Below are 13,483 nucleotides of genomic sequence, written 5' to 3'. Positions count from 1 at the left end.
AGTCAGTTTCCCTCCTCTTCTGACCATAAGCCACTGTTATGTTCATGAAAAAAGTAAAAAGAGGCACTGGCAGGCTTCCTTCATGCCAATGTGTCTAGAAATTGCCTCTCAGTGTGCTGAATTAGCAATGGGAGGGTAATGGACATTCTCTCTCTCTCTCTCTCTCTCTCTCTCTCTCTCTCTCTCTCTCTCTCTCTCTCTCTCTCTCTCTCTCTCTCTCTCTCTCTCTCCCTCCCTCCCTCCCTCCCTCCCTCCCCTCTGAGAGGTTTGTAGTTTAGTTGTAGATTGGTTTGGAAGCCAGAAAACTAGACTTGGGTGATACAAGAGCTTGGGTGAGGGGTTCATAAAAAGTTTCATATGAAAGCTTCATATTCAACCCCTCATTTTAGAAATGGGATCATTGAGATCTAGAGGAGAATGACTTGTCCAAGGTCACACAATTCATAAGTAGCAGAGCTGGTATTCAAGACTTCCTTGACTCCATACCTATTGTTCTTGTCATTACACTAGCTGCCTGTCCCAGCTAATAAACCAGGATAAAGTAAACAGTCCTTCACTCATCAACATTTCAGTGCTGGCCAGCTCCAACTAAAATGGTAAAATCATCAGTTTGTTTTTGACATTCTCCCACTTTCCAGTAGCTTCTACCTCCTGAAATTTCCTCTGCTCCTCCCTTCCCCTAGAATACTTGCTCTCACACTGCCTCCAGGTGACCATGGGATAACTAGGTTCTCCCATCTCCAAAATTACCCTTCACACCCTACCATAACCCTAGAAAAATTCCTGTTCCCGTAAAGCCTTTGGTTAGCTACTTGGCAGATAGGAACATAAGCTAGGAAATTAATCTATAGTAATTAGTAATCAATAATCATTCACTTTTGGGGGGAGATATCTATTAAATAAAAATAGTATGTTAAAGGAATAAATCTTTAGTGATGGAAGGAAATATGACCATTATTACAGGTAATAATAATAGTATTCATCATTTATACAGAATTTTATGATTTGCAGAATTTTACATATTTTATCTTATTCTATCCTTATAACAATACTGTGAGGTAGGTGCTATTATTGTTTTCCATTTTACATGGAAATAAATTGAGCCATAGAAAGGTTATACAACTTGTTCAGAGATCTACAGCTAATAAGGGTCTGAAATCAGATTTGAACTCAGGTCTTCTGAACATCAGCTCTCTAATCAGTGTGTGGGCTGGAGTGATTAAGAATGTCTGAGGGTGGAAAGATAGACCATAATGAGAGAATAAGCAAGGAAGTCACTAGAATATCAGGTTCAATGATGTGTAAGTTGTAGCAAGAAGAGAAAAGGAGTCAGGATGACCCTAAAAGAGGCTCCCCACCCTCTAGACTTGCCTCTTCTGGGCAACAAGAAGCTTTCACTTCATTTCATTTTGTGATTCTTTCATCCTCTTCAAGTCAGGGTAACTAAGTTAAGGTCACTGGTTTGGATGACAATCTTATCTAATGGCTAAGGTCACTGGTTTGGATGACAATCTTTAATAATCTTATCTAATTGGTTTCCCGCTTCTAAGGAGATAGAAGGGGAGAGGTTAAGTTGCTACCAAAGAATACCCACAATGCCTCATTCCCATATAAATCACAAATTAAGAAGTTTCCTAAAGTGGTCCTAGATGGATTCAGCAGGAAGGAATATACTTAGAATACTGAAGCTTTCTAGAACTCAAAGAGGAAGGAAATACAAATATCTGAACCACACAGTGGATTTTAACAGACAAATGAACTATAAATATAGATACAAAATAACTTAGAAAAAGAAAATAGATTTCAGGCTGTCCACTAAGATCAGAAAGGTATTGAAACACTTATGAATTCTAAATTGATGTGATATAAAGGCCATGCCATAAATAAAGAATCAAATTATGTTCCCTCCATAACTCTGTAGTTAAGAGATATATTGCTAACCAAATAAGAGAGAGAGGTAATTACACACACACACACACACACACACACACACACACACACACACACACACACAAGTTTGCCTGAAACTGAAAAGCTTCTATGCAAACAAAATTAAAGCAATAGTGTGGGGGAAAATTCTTTGTATCAAATTTCTCAGATAAGGATTTGATATCTAAGTTACATAACCAATTCAGCCCAAAAATCTTCCCCAAACAAATAAGCAAAGGATATGAACAAGTAGTTTTCAAAAGAAGAAAGGAAAATTATTAATAATCATATGAAAGAATGCTCTCAAATAATTGATAATAAGAGGAATACAAATCAAAATAACTCTGAGGTTTCACTTCACATCCTACAAATTAACAAAAATGACAAAAGATGAGAATAGTCAATGTTTGAGGGTTTATGGGAAGATAAGCATGCTAATGCATTGTTGATGGAGTTGCAAAATCAATTTGGAATTATCCACATAAAGTGAATAAAGTGTTCAAACCCTTTGATCCAAAAATCCCATTACTAAGTTTATACCTCCAGGGAGTTAACTATAGAAGAAAGTTCTCATATACACCAAAATATTTATAGTAGCACTATTGTGATAGCAAAGAACTAAATGGATATCCATTGATTGGCAAATGGTCAAATTGTGGTATATGAATGTAATAAAATATTGCTAAGCTGTAAAAATCAACAGATATATGAAAATAGAGAAGTATGAAAAGATTTGTGCAATCTGATCACAGTGAAGCAGAGCCAAGAAAATAACATAGCCAATGATTACAAGTATATAGTTGGAAATAACAACTGCAAAACAATCAAAGGTGAATATAGCAAATCTATACAAGATAAGCATAGCTTCAAAGAAGAAATATAAGAGATCATTCTCTTTCTTATTTGTTTTGTGGTTTGATTTATCTAATTCTGAGAGTGCAAGGTTGAGATCTCCCACTATTATAGTTTTGCTGTCTATTTCTTCTTGCAACTCTCTTAACTTCTCCTTTAGGAAGTTAGATGCCATACCACTTGGTGCATAAGAGATCATTCTCACCCAGTTTCTTTGCAAAGGTGGAAAAGTCACAGTTATAGTACACTGCACATCTTTTTCAGACTTTTTCAATGTATTGAACACAATTTTGCTAATTTTCTATGTTTTTTTCTTTTAAAAAATATTTATTATGTTTGATGGCTCTCAGGGAGGACAATGAAGGGAGAAATTTTGATAATGCAAAAAAGACATCAATAAAAATTTTATAATAACCACTGCATTGGGGTTCATTTGTTGTCTTTTCTCCTTAAATTGCTGTAGTTACTGTGTATATCATTTTTTGGTTCTTTTATTTTTCTCTTTAAACCAGTTGACAAAATTTTTCTTAGCTCTTCTAGATTCCTCATATTCATTATTTTTATGGAGCAATAATATTTCATAATATTCATATACCACATTTCTTTAGCTGTTTACTAATTCATGGGTACTTTTCCCCCATTTCTTTATCTCTCACAAAATGATAATTTTTTATATATGATGATTTTCTTTTTGTCTTTGATCACATTGAGAAGTCTTGCAGAAGAAATGTTTAAAGAGAACTCATATTTGTAAAATTTATATTCTTATAAGCATCATTTATTTCAATAATGATCATTTTGCGACCTTTAAAGCCCCAGATGTGTAATAACCAAAAGGCTTTCTCTCCTTTCCAATAATTCCAGTCTCAAAGGAACATCTTGTACGTGTGCTCCATGCAGGTGTCTGCTATGCTGAATTTGGAGTTCGGGTTCCAAAAACTACTGGGTCAGCCTACACCTACAGCTATGTCACAGTGGGCGAGTTCGTGGCATTTTTTATTGGCTGGAATCTGATCCTGGAGTACCTAATTGGCACCGCAGCTGGAGCTAGTGCCCTAAGCAGTATGTTTGACTCCCTGGCAAATCATACCATCAGCCGCTGGATGATTGACAGCGTGGGGACTTTAAATGGCCTAGGTAAGAATCCAAGAAGAGAATGAAACACTTGCCCTTTAGTGGATCCTTACATCCCTTTAGTGGATCCTTACATAGCCATCTGTCTATACCCCGTGCAACAGATATATCCTATGGGACTTCAGACTCATTCTACCTCTTACTAATCCCAATCAGATATTTATTAAATCCCTACTATGTGTTAGGCACAATGGGAAAAAAAGGATAGATAAAATCCTCTCTACAAAAGTTTGTAATGTAGTTCAACTGAATTTAATTCAACCCACTTAAAAGTACCAGAAGGCATACTTTTGGGCACAAAGGATTCTGGACCCAAGTTTGAAGGACCTGAAATAGCCTAGTATCTGATCTTGTTATTTTAAAATCAGAAGAGCTGAGTAAGATTTTGTTGCCATTTCTGGATCTTCTCCAGAATATTTCTACAATATAGCTTCACATTCAGAAAATCCTTCAAAGACTAGCTAGTTCAACTCCCTCACTGTGGGGAACTGGGACCCAGAAAGGTGAAATTCCTTGCCTAAAGTAATGTAGATGATAAATAGCTGAGGCAGGATTTCAACCAAAGTCTACTAATTCTCATTAATGATATGTTTATACATTCCTTCCTTCTATCAGTAAATGCACCTACTAAGCACTAAGCACTGTGCTAATTGTTGGGGATAAACAAAAAAGCAAAAGGCGATCCCTGTCTTTAAAGAGTTTACAATCTAATGAGGAAATCAACTGGTGAACAGTCACATACATACAAATTATAGACAGGATAAATAGGAATTACTTAAAAGAGAGAAAGGAGTAGAAATGAGGTGGATTAGAAAATGCAGCTAGCTGGTGCAGTGGATCAAGCACCAGCCCTGAAGTCAGGAGGACCTGAGTTCAAATCTGATCCCAAACACTAAACACTTCCTAGCTGTGTGACCCTGGGCAAGTGATTGCCTCAGCAAAAAAAGAAAGAAAAAAAAAAGCAATGCTGAGCCATTATTGGGATGCCCATGACCATTTTTCTCTGACTACCCCAATAATTGGTTCCCCACTTCCTCTGTGTTACAGGAAAAGGAGAAGAGTCATACCCAGATCTGCTGGCCCTTGTCATTGCCGTCATTGTGACCATCATTGTTGCCCTGGGGGTGAAAAATTCTGTAGGCTTCAACAATGTGCTCAATGTGCTCAACTTGGCTGTCTGGGTGTTTATCATGATTGCTGGTCTTTTCTTCATCAATGGAAGCTACTGGGCTGAAGGACAGTTCCTGCCTCATGGATGGTCAGGGGTAAGCTTCTTCCAACGTCTTGGTGAATATCGTAATCCCTCTGGCTGATAGTCAATCTAACAAGCCGAAAGAGAGCACCCCATAATAATAATAGCTCTCAAGTATATAACTCATTGAGGTTTTGTAAAGCATTTTATATCTGTTATCTCATTTGATCTTCACAAAACTGTGAAGTAGATGGTATTATTATTCCCATTTTACAAATGAGGAAACTGAGGCTGAAGAAGGTTAAGAGTCTTGCCCAAGATCCCACAGCTACTAAGTATCTGAAGTAGGATTTGAACTGAGGTCTTCCTGACTGGAGGCCCATTGCACCACTAGCTACCTCTTTAATACATTTAAACTAAGGCTTAGGAGTTGGGTGGAGGAGGATTTATTAACTAGTTTGACAATAGCCACACATTCAATAAGTACCTCCTATGTGTGAGACTGTGTGCTGGAGATTCAGAGACTAAAACAAAACAGTCCCTGCCTTCAAGGAGCTTACATTCTAAATTGGAGTGGGAGTTATATCTTCTTAGTTACAGGGTATTCTTCAGTTCTTTCTTTTAACTTAAAAATGAAAGCCAAGCAAATCAGATTTTAGAAAGGCAATGTGGTGTAATAAATAGGGATGTAGGTTTAGAGTAAGAAAGCCCACCTCTGATGCTATCTTGGGACCATGAGCTCTTTGAGCCTCAGTTTCCTCATCTGTAAAATGCTAAATATAAATAGACCAATCATGTCTCCTTGAGGGAAATAATTTGTATTATTCAGTAATAATACTATCTAAAAGAGCTGTTATAAGGATCAAATGAGATAATGTTTCTAAGGTGCTATACAAATTTTAAGCATTTCATAAATAATGATTATCATTGGGCAGAAGATGAATCCTAGAGTCAGCAGAAACCTGATTTCCCATTCAAGAAGCATTTATTAAGCACCTACTATGTACCAGGCATTTACTTGGTGCCATAGATACAAAGAAACAGAATAAAATGCTCTCTGAATTCAGAGAGCTTATATTCTAATAAAAATGCAATATATACATATATAATTAGATGTGGAATAAATACCAAGTAAATGAGTTTGTTGAATGCAAGCTACTAAGGGAGCAACACACTAGGAACTGGAAGGATCAGAAAAAAACTACAAGAAGTATACTTATCTGGCCTCAGTTCTTTCATCCATAAAATGGGAACAATAATGACTACAGTACCTCCATAGTAGGCTACTAATAGGAACCAAGTTATAAACTTCAAAGTGTTGTTACTGTCAACTGTTCCTTGCCATAGAAGACGTTGGAGGAAGATCTGGTTCACTTTTAGTAAAATGACCTTAGATGCTTGTATCTATTTCATGAGATTTGCCAGAAAGTTCACTTTGGATGGCTGCTGGAAGTGGCCCTCCTCCTGAAAGATGAAGCAGCTAAGAGAACAATAGATCCAGCAGCAAATGACTGTGATCAAAATCTGACTTTTGCTGCTTATTGCATATGTGTGACCTTGGGTGAATAATTTCTCCATTTCCTCATCATGAGAAGACTGGGTTATTCTATGATCCAGCTTCTTAAATTGTGATTTGCAACTTCATATGAGATCTCATAATTGAAGGTGAAGATCACAAAATTATGATTATCAGTAAATGTTTGATTTCTATATCTATTTTGTATACTGATATATCCAGGGTTCCACAAAAATTTCTCAGGTGATCACCAGTGGAAAAAGTTCTAGATGGACTCCCTAAAGCTATACTCCAATGAAGTACAGACCCACAGGGACAAAGTGATTTGTCCAAGGTCACAGTGGTGACCAGCTGGTGTTTGAACCCAGATGCCAAATTGTGAGCTTTGAATAAAGGTATTAGACTAGATGCCTTGTCACATCACTTCCTATTCTAAATCTATGGTCCCAAGACCAGAGATCATGTGGGAAGACATTAAATAATTTTTTGTAATTACATTCCTTCTTAACTCTGTGGAATAAAAGGGGCTTCAAGAAGGTCCCCAAAGGCTATAAAAGAATAATACAAGTCCAATGAGAGTCTGCCAAATGGCAAATTCTTGGAACCCACTTTTTTATTATTCTCATTCAGACATAAGAAATGGAATAAAATTTCAAAGATAAGTGAATAAACCACTAGGATGATGTAGTGTACTATCCCACTTTGGCCAGCCTTTTAAACTCCCCATTTTAAGATTCATCCATCATATGGGGACAGCAAGTAATTGACACCAATTTTTTTTAAAGAAATAGGAGGTTTTATTTTTAAAAGAATATGGTGTGGTAATTAACAGCTAGAATGATAGATGAGTCGTGCTTTAAAATAAGATGTTCAAATGTGAAGTTTTTATTTCCCTAACCAACCTCAACGTGACATCGTTATAGACTCTTGGCACTGGGAAGAATTTTTAAAGATCCTTCAGTTCATTCCATGGTCTTCAAACAAGATTACTCTGGACTCATCCTAGGCCAAAAAGGATGTCGTCTATTTATTTGATTTGCCATGGAATCCTAGCAATGAAATGAAATCTAATCCAATCCCACCCTACCTTATGTGAAAATCCTCTTTGTATCCTCACTAACAGGTAGTCATTCAATTTTTCCTTCAATTTCTTCAGTAATGGGAAACTCATTACTTATGAATCATTTGCCTGGCATTTAATAAATGCTGATTGACTGTCTTTATAAAAGAAATTTGTTTCATGGGAGTAAGTAGCATACTGGGGGGGGACTGTTTATTTTTTAATTTGCTCACTGTGATGTGGTTGGGAAAGAGATTGGTTTTTAAATGCTTTTTATTTGAAAAGTAAAAATAATCTTAAACTATTGTGTCCATTCTCTCTTCCATGTAACTTTTACCCACATTCCAAATTCTAATCCAAAGTGGCTCCATTGGAGCCAAATCAACTAGACTAAATTTCCATTTTTCAGCCTTTTAAACTCACCCCACTCCCAAGCCCACTCTTCTCCCTAAATATTCCAATACTTCAAGTATCCTTGCCATCTCAGTTGACTTCTGGAACAATGTTCTAGTCTGTCATTTTCTGTTTAAAAACATGATGCACAGAAGGAAATGAAACACACTGTTGTTTCCTGAGTTTTATACATTCAGAGCAGCTATCCTCATATCTAGCATGAGTGATTCATGCTGCAGTTTGAGTTCATTTCTTGGCATCCAGCCCTCAATGAAATGAACAAGGATTGTTCATGATTCTTCATGTCTCTTATCTGAAAGGCTTTAGTAAATTCAGGTTTCTCGTGATCTCCAAAATGTAAAATTTGAAGTCTTTGGGTATACTTCATTTCTATTCATTTTAAGGGTCTTTGGTAATTGCTCCCTGATACTGATACCTTCTTATCCATCCTCAAGTTTGTCTACAACTTAGAATTCTAGAATGGAGCAAACCAGGGCATGAATAGGAGTGAGAATTAACTCAAGAGATCAATGCTATTGATGTGATGCAATAGAAGCAGAGTTAATTTAAACCCAAAAGAGGAGTCTAAATCCCAGTCCAACTACTTCCTAATTTTTATGACCTAAGTACTAAAGTCTCAGGCTCTGTGTTACAGAAAAGAGCCTGGGGAATGGATTAAATGCTTTCTGAGGTGTAAGTCCTATCTTATTTATGCATCCAAAGCTCAGGATCAGACTCACTTTTTTCGTAATAGAAATGTATTGTTGGACTGACTTTCTCCATTTAGCCAAAAGGCTATGCCTATGAGGATATGAGACTGAGGCTCCATGCTTGATCGATGGGACCAATTAGCTTTGATTTCTTCCCTGACTCTAGACTAACTCCAGCTAACTATCCTATATAAAATGCCATTAGTCACCTTAATCACTTGAAAAGAATATATCAATGTATCAATGTAATGCTCTTATTGTGACTTGAAACCCAATGCCTGGACACTATTGATGAGAGAGTAAAAAATACAGAATGAGACATTTCTTTATTGGACTTGGCTGATGTGAAATTTTGTTTTGTTGGACTCCGCATATTTGTTATTTGGGTTTTCTCTTTTTTCTTTTTATTGTTCAATGGGAGAATTAAGGGAAAAAGAGAGAAAATTAATGCTTGTTTTTATAAAGTGAATAAGAAGTATCATCTTTGCCTCCAGACATTAAGAATTGAACTAGCTCAATAAACATCATTTAAGAGCTTTATGCAGAACACTGTGTTAGGTGCTGAGAGAATTTGTATCTGGGTGGAGAACTAGTGTAAATGTTCCCTCCTCCAAAGTAGATCATCACCTGTCCTTCAACTAGTAATGTTAGGAATCTTGGGGGCACCGAGAGGTTATATTGACGAGCTTGGCCTTCTATCCACTATATTATGCTGCTTTTTTCTGGAAGAACTACAGAATGACAAATTTAAAACTGGAAAGAATTACAGACATGATCTATTTCAAACTACTCATTTTGTAGAAGAAGAATCAAGAAATGAAATCATGTTTCCAAGGTAATATGGGTAATAAGTGCAAGAACTTGTATTCAGGCCCATTTCCTCTGATTTCAGATCCAAGACTTTTTTCATTGTACCACATTGGACCCAGAAAGATAACTAAGACATGATCCCTGCCCTCAAATAGCTTACACTCTACAAGAGGAGATGGGACATGTTTACAGATAGATAGACTATTATTCATCAATATATAATAAGTGTACAAGAGGTCTCATGAAGTGCAATGAGAACAATTGAGGAAGAAATCATTTCCAGTTGAGGGTACCTGGGAAAACTTTATGGATAAAGTGTTATTTGAGCTATATCTTAAAGGGTAGCTAGGAAGCCAACATCCAGGTCCAGAATGATATAAGCAAAGGTATAAAGACAAAAATAAGATATTTGTGGGAGACTGTGAGTAACGTTGACTGTATAGACTATAGAGTGAGAGAAGAATAAATGTGATAAAGCTAGAGAGGTCATTTAGACTCAGGATGTAAAGGGTCTCAGGTCCAGGGTTGGACTTATCCACTTTTTTGGTTTAGACAGAGCCAGGCCTTGGATCTATATATTAGGTGTTTTTCCTCCCCATGTGCATCATTGTATTACCTTTAAAAAAAATTATTCTTCAGGCTCCTGGCCACTTTTCCAATAAACTAAGGTCACTTTGAATCTGATCCTATTTTCCATAGTGCTGGACGCCTGCCATCATTGTATCATCCACAGGCTTAATGAGCTCGCTCTACATTTCAGTAGCCAGTTACAGAATAAGTAACTGCTGGGAATGGAATGATCTCATGAAGACATTCCCTCCATCGATGTCATTTGCAACCCCTCCATGCTCACTCATTCTGTGTAACATTTGTCCCTGTCCTCTCACCAGAAATGACCGACCCAGTGTCGTAGGAGAGGGGTTCATCTCTTACTTTTTCTTGACATCACAAATGGGTCTCAATGACTATCCATCTCTTAAATATCCCTCACTCCTGCAATTTCCAGTCCCTCTTTTTTAGATGGCATACATCATTGATAATGCACTTTCCATCATTTTGCCTTCATAATTCCTTATGTTCACAGTCTAAGTAAGTCTATTCTTGCTCACCATGTGCCTTTCAGCTGCTCTCTAGGAGATCCTCAAACTTGGAGGCCTTCAAGTGCCACAGTTCAAAGACACATACCCATGAAAGCTTTATGGTATATTCAGAAGAATACTTTGGGAAACTATTAAGAACTATTCTTGTTTCTTTTTGTATTAAAAAAGTGATTTAAAAATGTATATGATTTGAAGTACAGCTTGAAAACTTAGATCAGATCTGCAAAAAAAGCACAACAAATTATTTTTGTATAAAAAGCAATAAAAGAATTGTTCCTTTTATTGACTGTTGCCTCTGGCTGGTAAGATGAGCTGGAAAAATATTTTGTTAACAAGGACTTAGGTTTAGAAGAAAAAGGGACTCAGAAATTATCAAGATCAAACATCTCATTTTCACAGGTTCATCAATCTAGACCAAAAGGGACTTGGTGGGCCATTGAGTCCAACTCCCAGATTTTAGAGACAAAGAAGCAGGTAAAATGATTTGTTTGGGATCGCATAGCTAATATAGGTTTGAACTCAGACCTCTCTGACTACAGACCCATTCACCATGCCATCTACCTACCTCATTTTGTACTTGGCAAAACTAAGTCCCAGTAGAGTCTTGTTATTTGTCCAAGATTGCTTTTCACTTGAACCCTGTCAGTTGCCTCCTAATTGGTCTTTCTGCCCTCTACACAGCCTCCATAATGACTTCTCAAGCATGGATCTGTTCATGGTCTGATCACCCTCCTCACACACACTTGTATTCTTTGTTTGACACTAAAAGCTCTCACATCCTGGTCTCATTCATCCTGTCCTGTCTTCTCCTTTCTCCATCTCCTGCCTCTTTTCAACTGATTGTCCAATTTACCTAGCTCCAGTGGAAACTTAGGACTTCATTTTCCTTATCTACAAAATGAAGGGTTTGTGCAAAGTGAACTCTATCCTAAGTACTATCTGATAGGCTATCTCTAAGCTCTTAGTGCTCTAGCCTCTTCATGGTCTCTAGAGTGGCTTAAAGGGGTTAATGAACATTGTGTCCATCTCCTCCTAATTCTTCCCCTCATCTCCCCATCCCCACCACTACCTTTCTTAGTTCTCATGAACTAAGGAACAGTTTACTCACATACAAGATCTGGGTCAAATGCTTCTTTGGTCTTGAACAGCTCAAGAAAAATAAACATCTCCTTCATCCCCCATATCAAGTAACGGCTGTCCCTTAAATGAACTCCAGCCACCATCTGTAATTCCTCAGCCTGCGGATGCTGTTTAATATGTATGTGCCTTATATTACTTGTTCCCGATGCTATCTTTTGTATTTTTCTTTAACCAAACAAGATATTTTAACTGTCCAAATAATTCCTGGGAAAAACGTCCCTGATAAATAGTACAGGGAATGTCTGCAATGTCCAAACACAGCAAAAAATTGTTTTGAGTGTGCTCTATATCACACTGCATTTATCGTTAACTTATTAGCACATTCTCCGCCCTCACCATGTGTAGGCTGCTAATGAGTAAGGGGAACTGAAAGCTCCAAATCCCCCTTTATTTCAGAATTGGGTCTTTCTAGCACTGGGAATAAGTATGCTGTGGTGGCTAATTATGCACTCAGAGTCAGGCGAAGTGGCTGGTCAAAGGCTCGGCAGTAGCAAACTGCAGTAAGGTCAGCTTTTTGCTACCATACATTTGGGGTATATGACGTAAAGGTTTTGCTAGTTAATGAGGCACTAGCTCTCCAGCAACTGGGACCCAAGGAATGATGATCCTGGGAAATGAAGGGTTTCTGGCATGAAATTCATTCATGGAATTCAATTCAGTAAACATTAAGTGCCTAGTAGGTGCTCACCGTTGATACAGAGACAAAAAGAAAAGTCCCTGCCCTCAAGAAGCTTATTTTCTATCAGAGTTAAATAACATATCCACAGGTATCCAAATACATATTTAATAATAAATAATATATAATAAAATAATATGTGATCAAAGTAGAATCACATATCCAGACTTCAGAGGCTATCTTGTCCAATCTCCTCATTTCACAGATGAGGAAACTGAGGAAGTGACTCACTTGAGATCACAAAAGTAGGAAGTGGGATTTCAACTCAAGTCTTCTGTCTACTGCCCCATATATGTACAAAATAATTTGAGGGGAAGGAATTTCTAAAACCTCAGGGGAATCAGGAGGGATTCTCCAACTGAGCCTTAACTAGAACTATGCATTCAAAAGAGGTAGAGGTGAAAAGGAAAACCATTCCAAGCATTGCTTCAGGATCAGATTGTGGGAAATAATTCCAGAGATTAAATGAAATAGCTTTCAATGGTCTCTTCCAGGGAAGGTTGTACCTGACTGGGTCTAAAGTGGGTCTATGAGTTCCAGAAGTCATCTCATTTTCTCAAGACATTGGGCTTCATGTGCCTTTAATTTAGAAAAGAGTCCTCTCTCCTAGAGGATGCAAGCTCCTTGAGGGCAGGAGTCATCCAATTTCTATTGCTAGCCCTAGCCTGGAATATAGAATATGAATTTAGCAAATACTTGTTGAATTAAATTGACTTTAAGCAAAAATATTCACTACCAACAACAAATAGAAACACCAATGAAATCATAAATGATGTCGGATCCAACCTGGGAGCTAGGAAGCCAAGTTTGAACCGTATCTCTGTACATACTAGCTGTGTAATACTGGACAAATCACACCCACCCACTCGAACCTCCTTTTCCTCTGTCCAGAAAATGGAGATCCTCACTCAGTGGAGCTATGAGGCTCAGGTGCCTTAATGAAAGTCAAGGGCTTTACAAACTTTAATGGA

The 13,483-nt window shown here is 37.4% G+C and overlaps 1 protein-coding gene across 1 annotated transcript in view; it reads left to right on the top strand.

Annotated features, from left to right (window-relative positions):
* Window positions 1-13,483, top strand: part of SLC7A14 (solute carrier family 7 member 14) — a 139,307-nt gene that overhangs the window by 85,708 nt on the left and 40,116 nt on the right. Inside the window, 2 exon segments of the mRNA XM_074298184.1 lie at window positions 3,682-3,918; window positions 4,963-5,180. Of these exon segments, the coding sequence (XP_074154285.1) occupies window positions 3,682-3,918; window positions 4,963-5,180 (455 nt within the window).

The sequence above is a fragment of the Sminthopsis crassicaudata genome, chromosome 3 (assembly GCF_048593235.1).
Source record: "Sminthopsis crassicaudata isolate SCR6 chromosome 3, ASM4859323v1, whole genome shotgun sequence".
Classification (NCBI taxonomy): Eukaryota; Metazoa; Chordata; class Mammalia; order Dasyuromorphia; family Dasyuridae; genus Sminthopsis; species Sminthopsis crassicaudata.
Note: the sequence above shows the minus strand (reverse complement) of the source record. Positions and strands in the feature narration are given on the sequence as shown.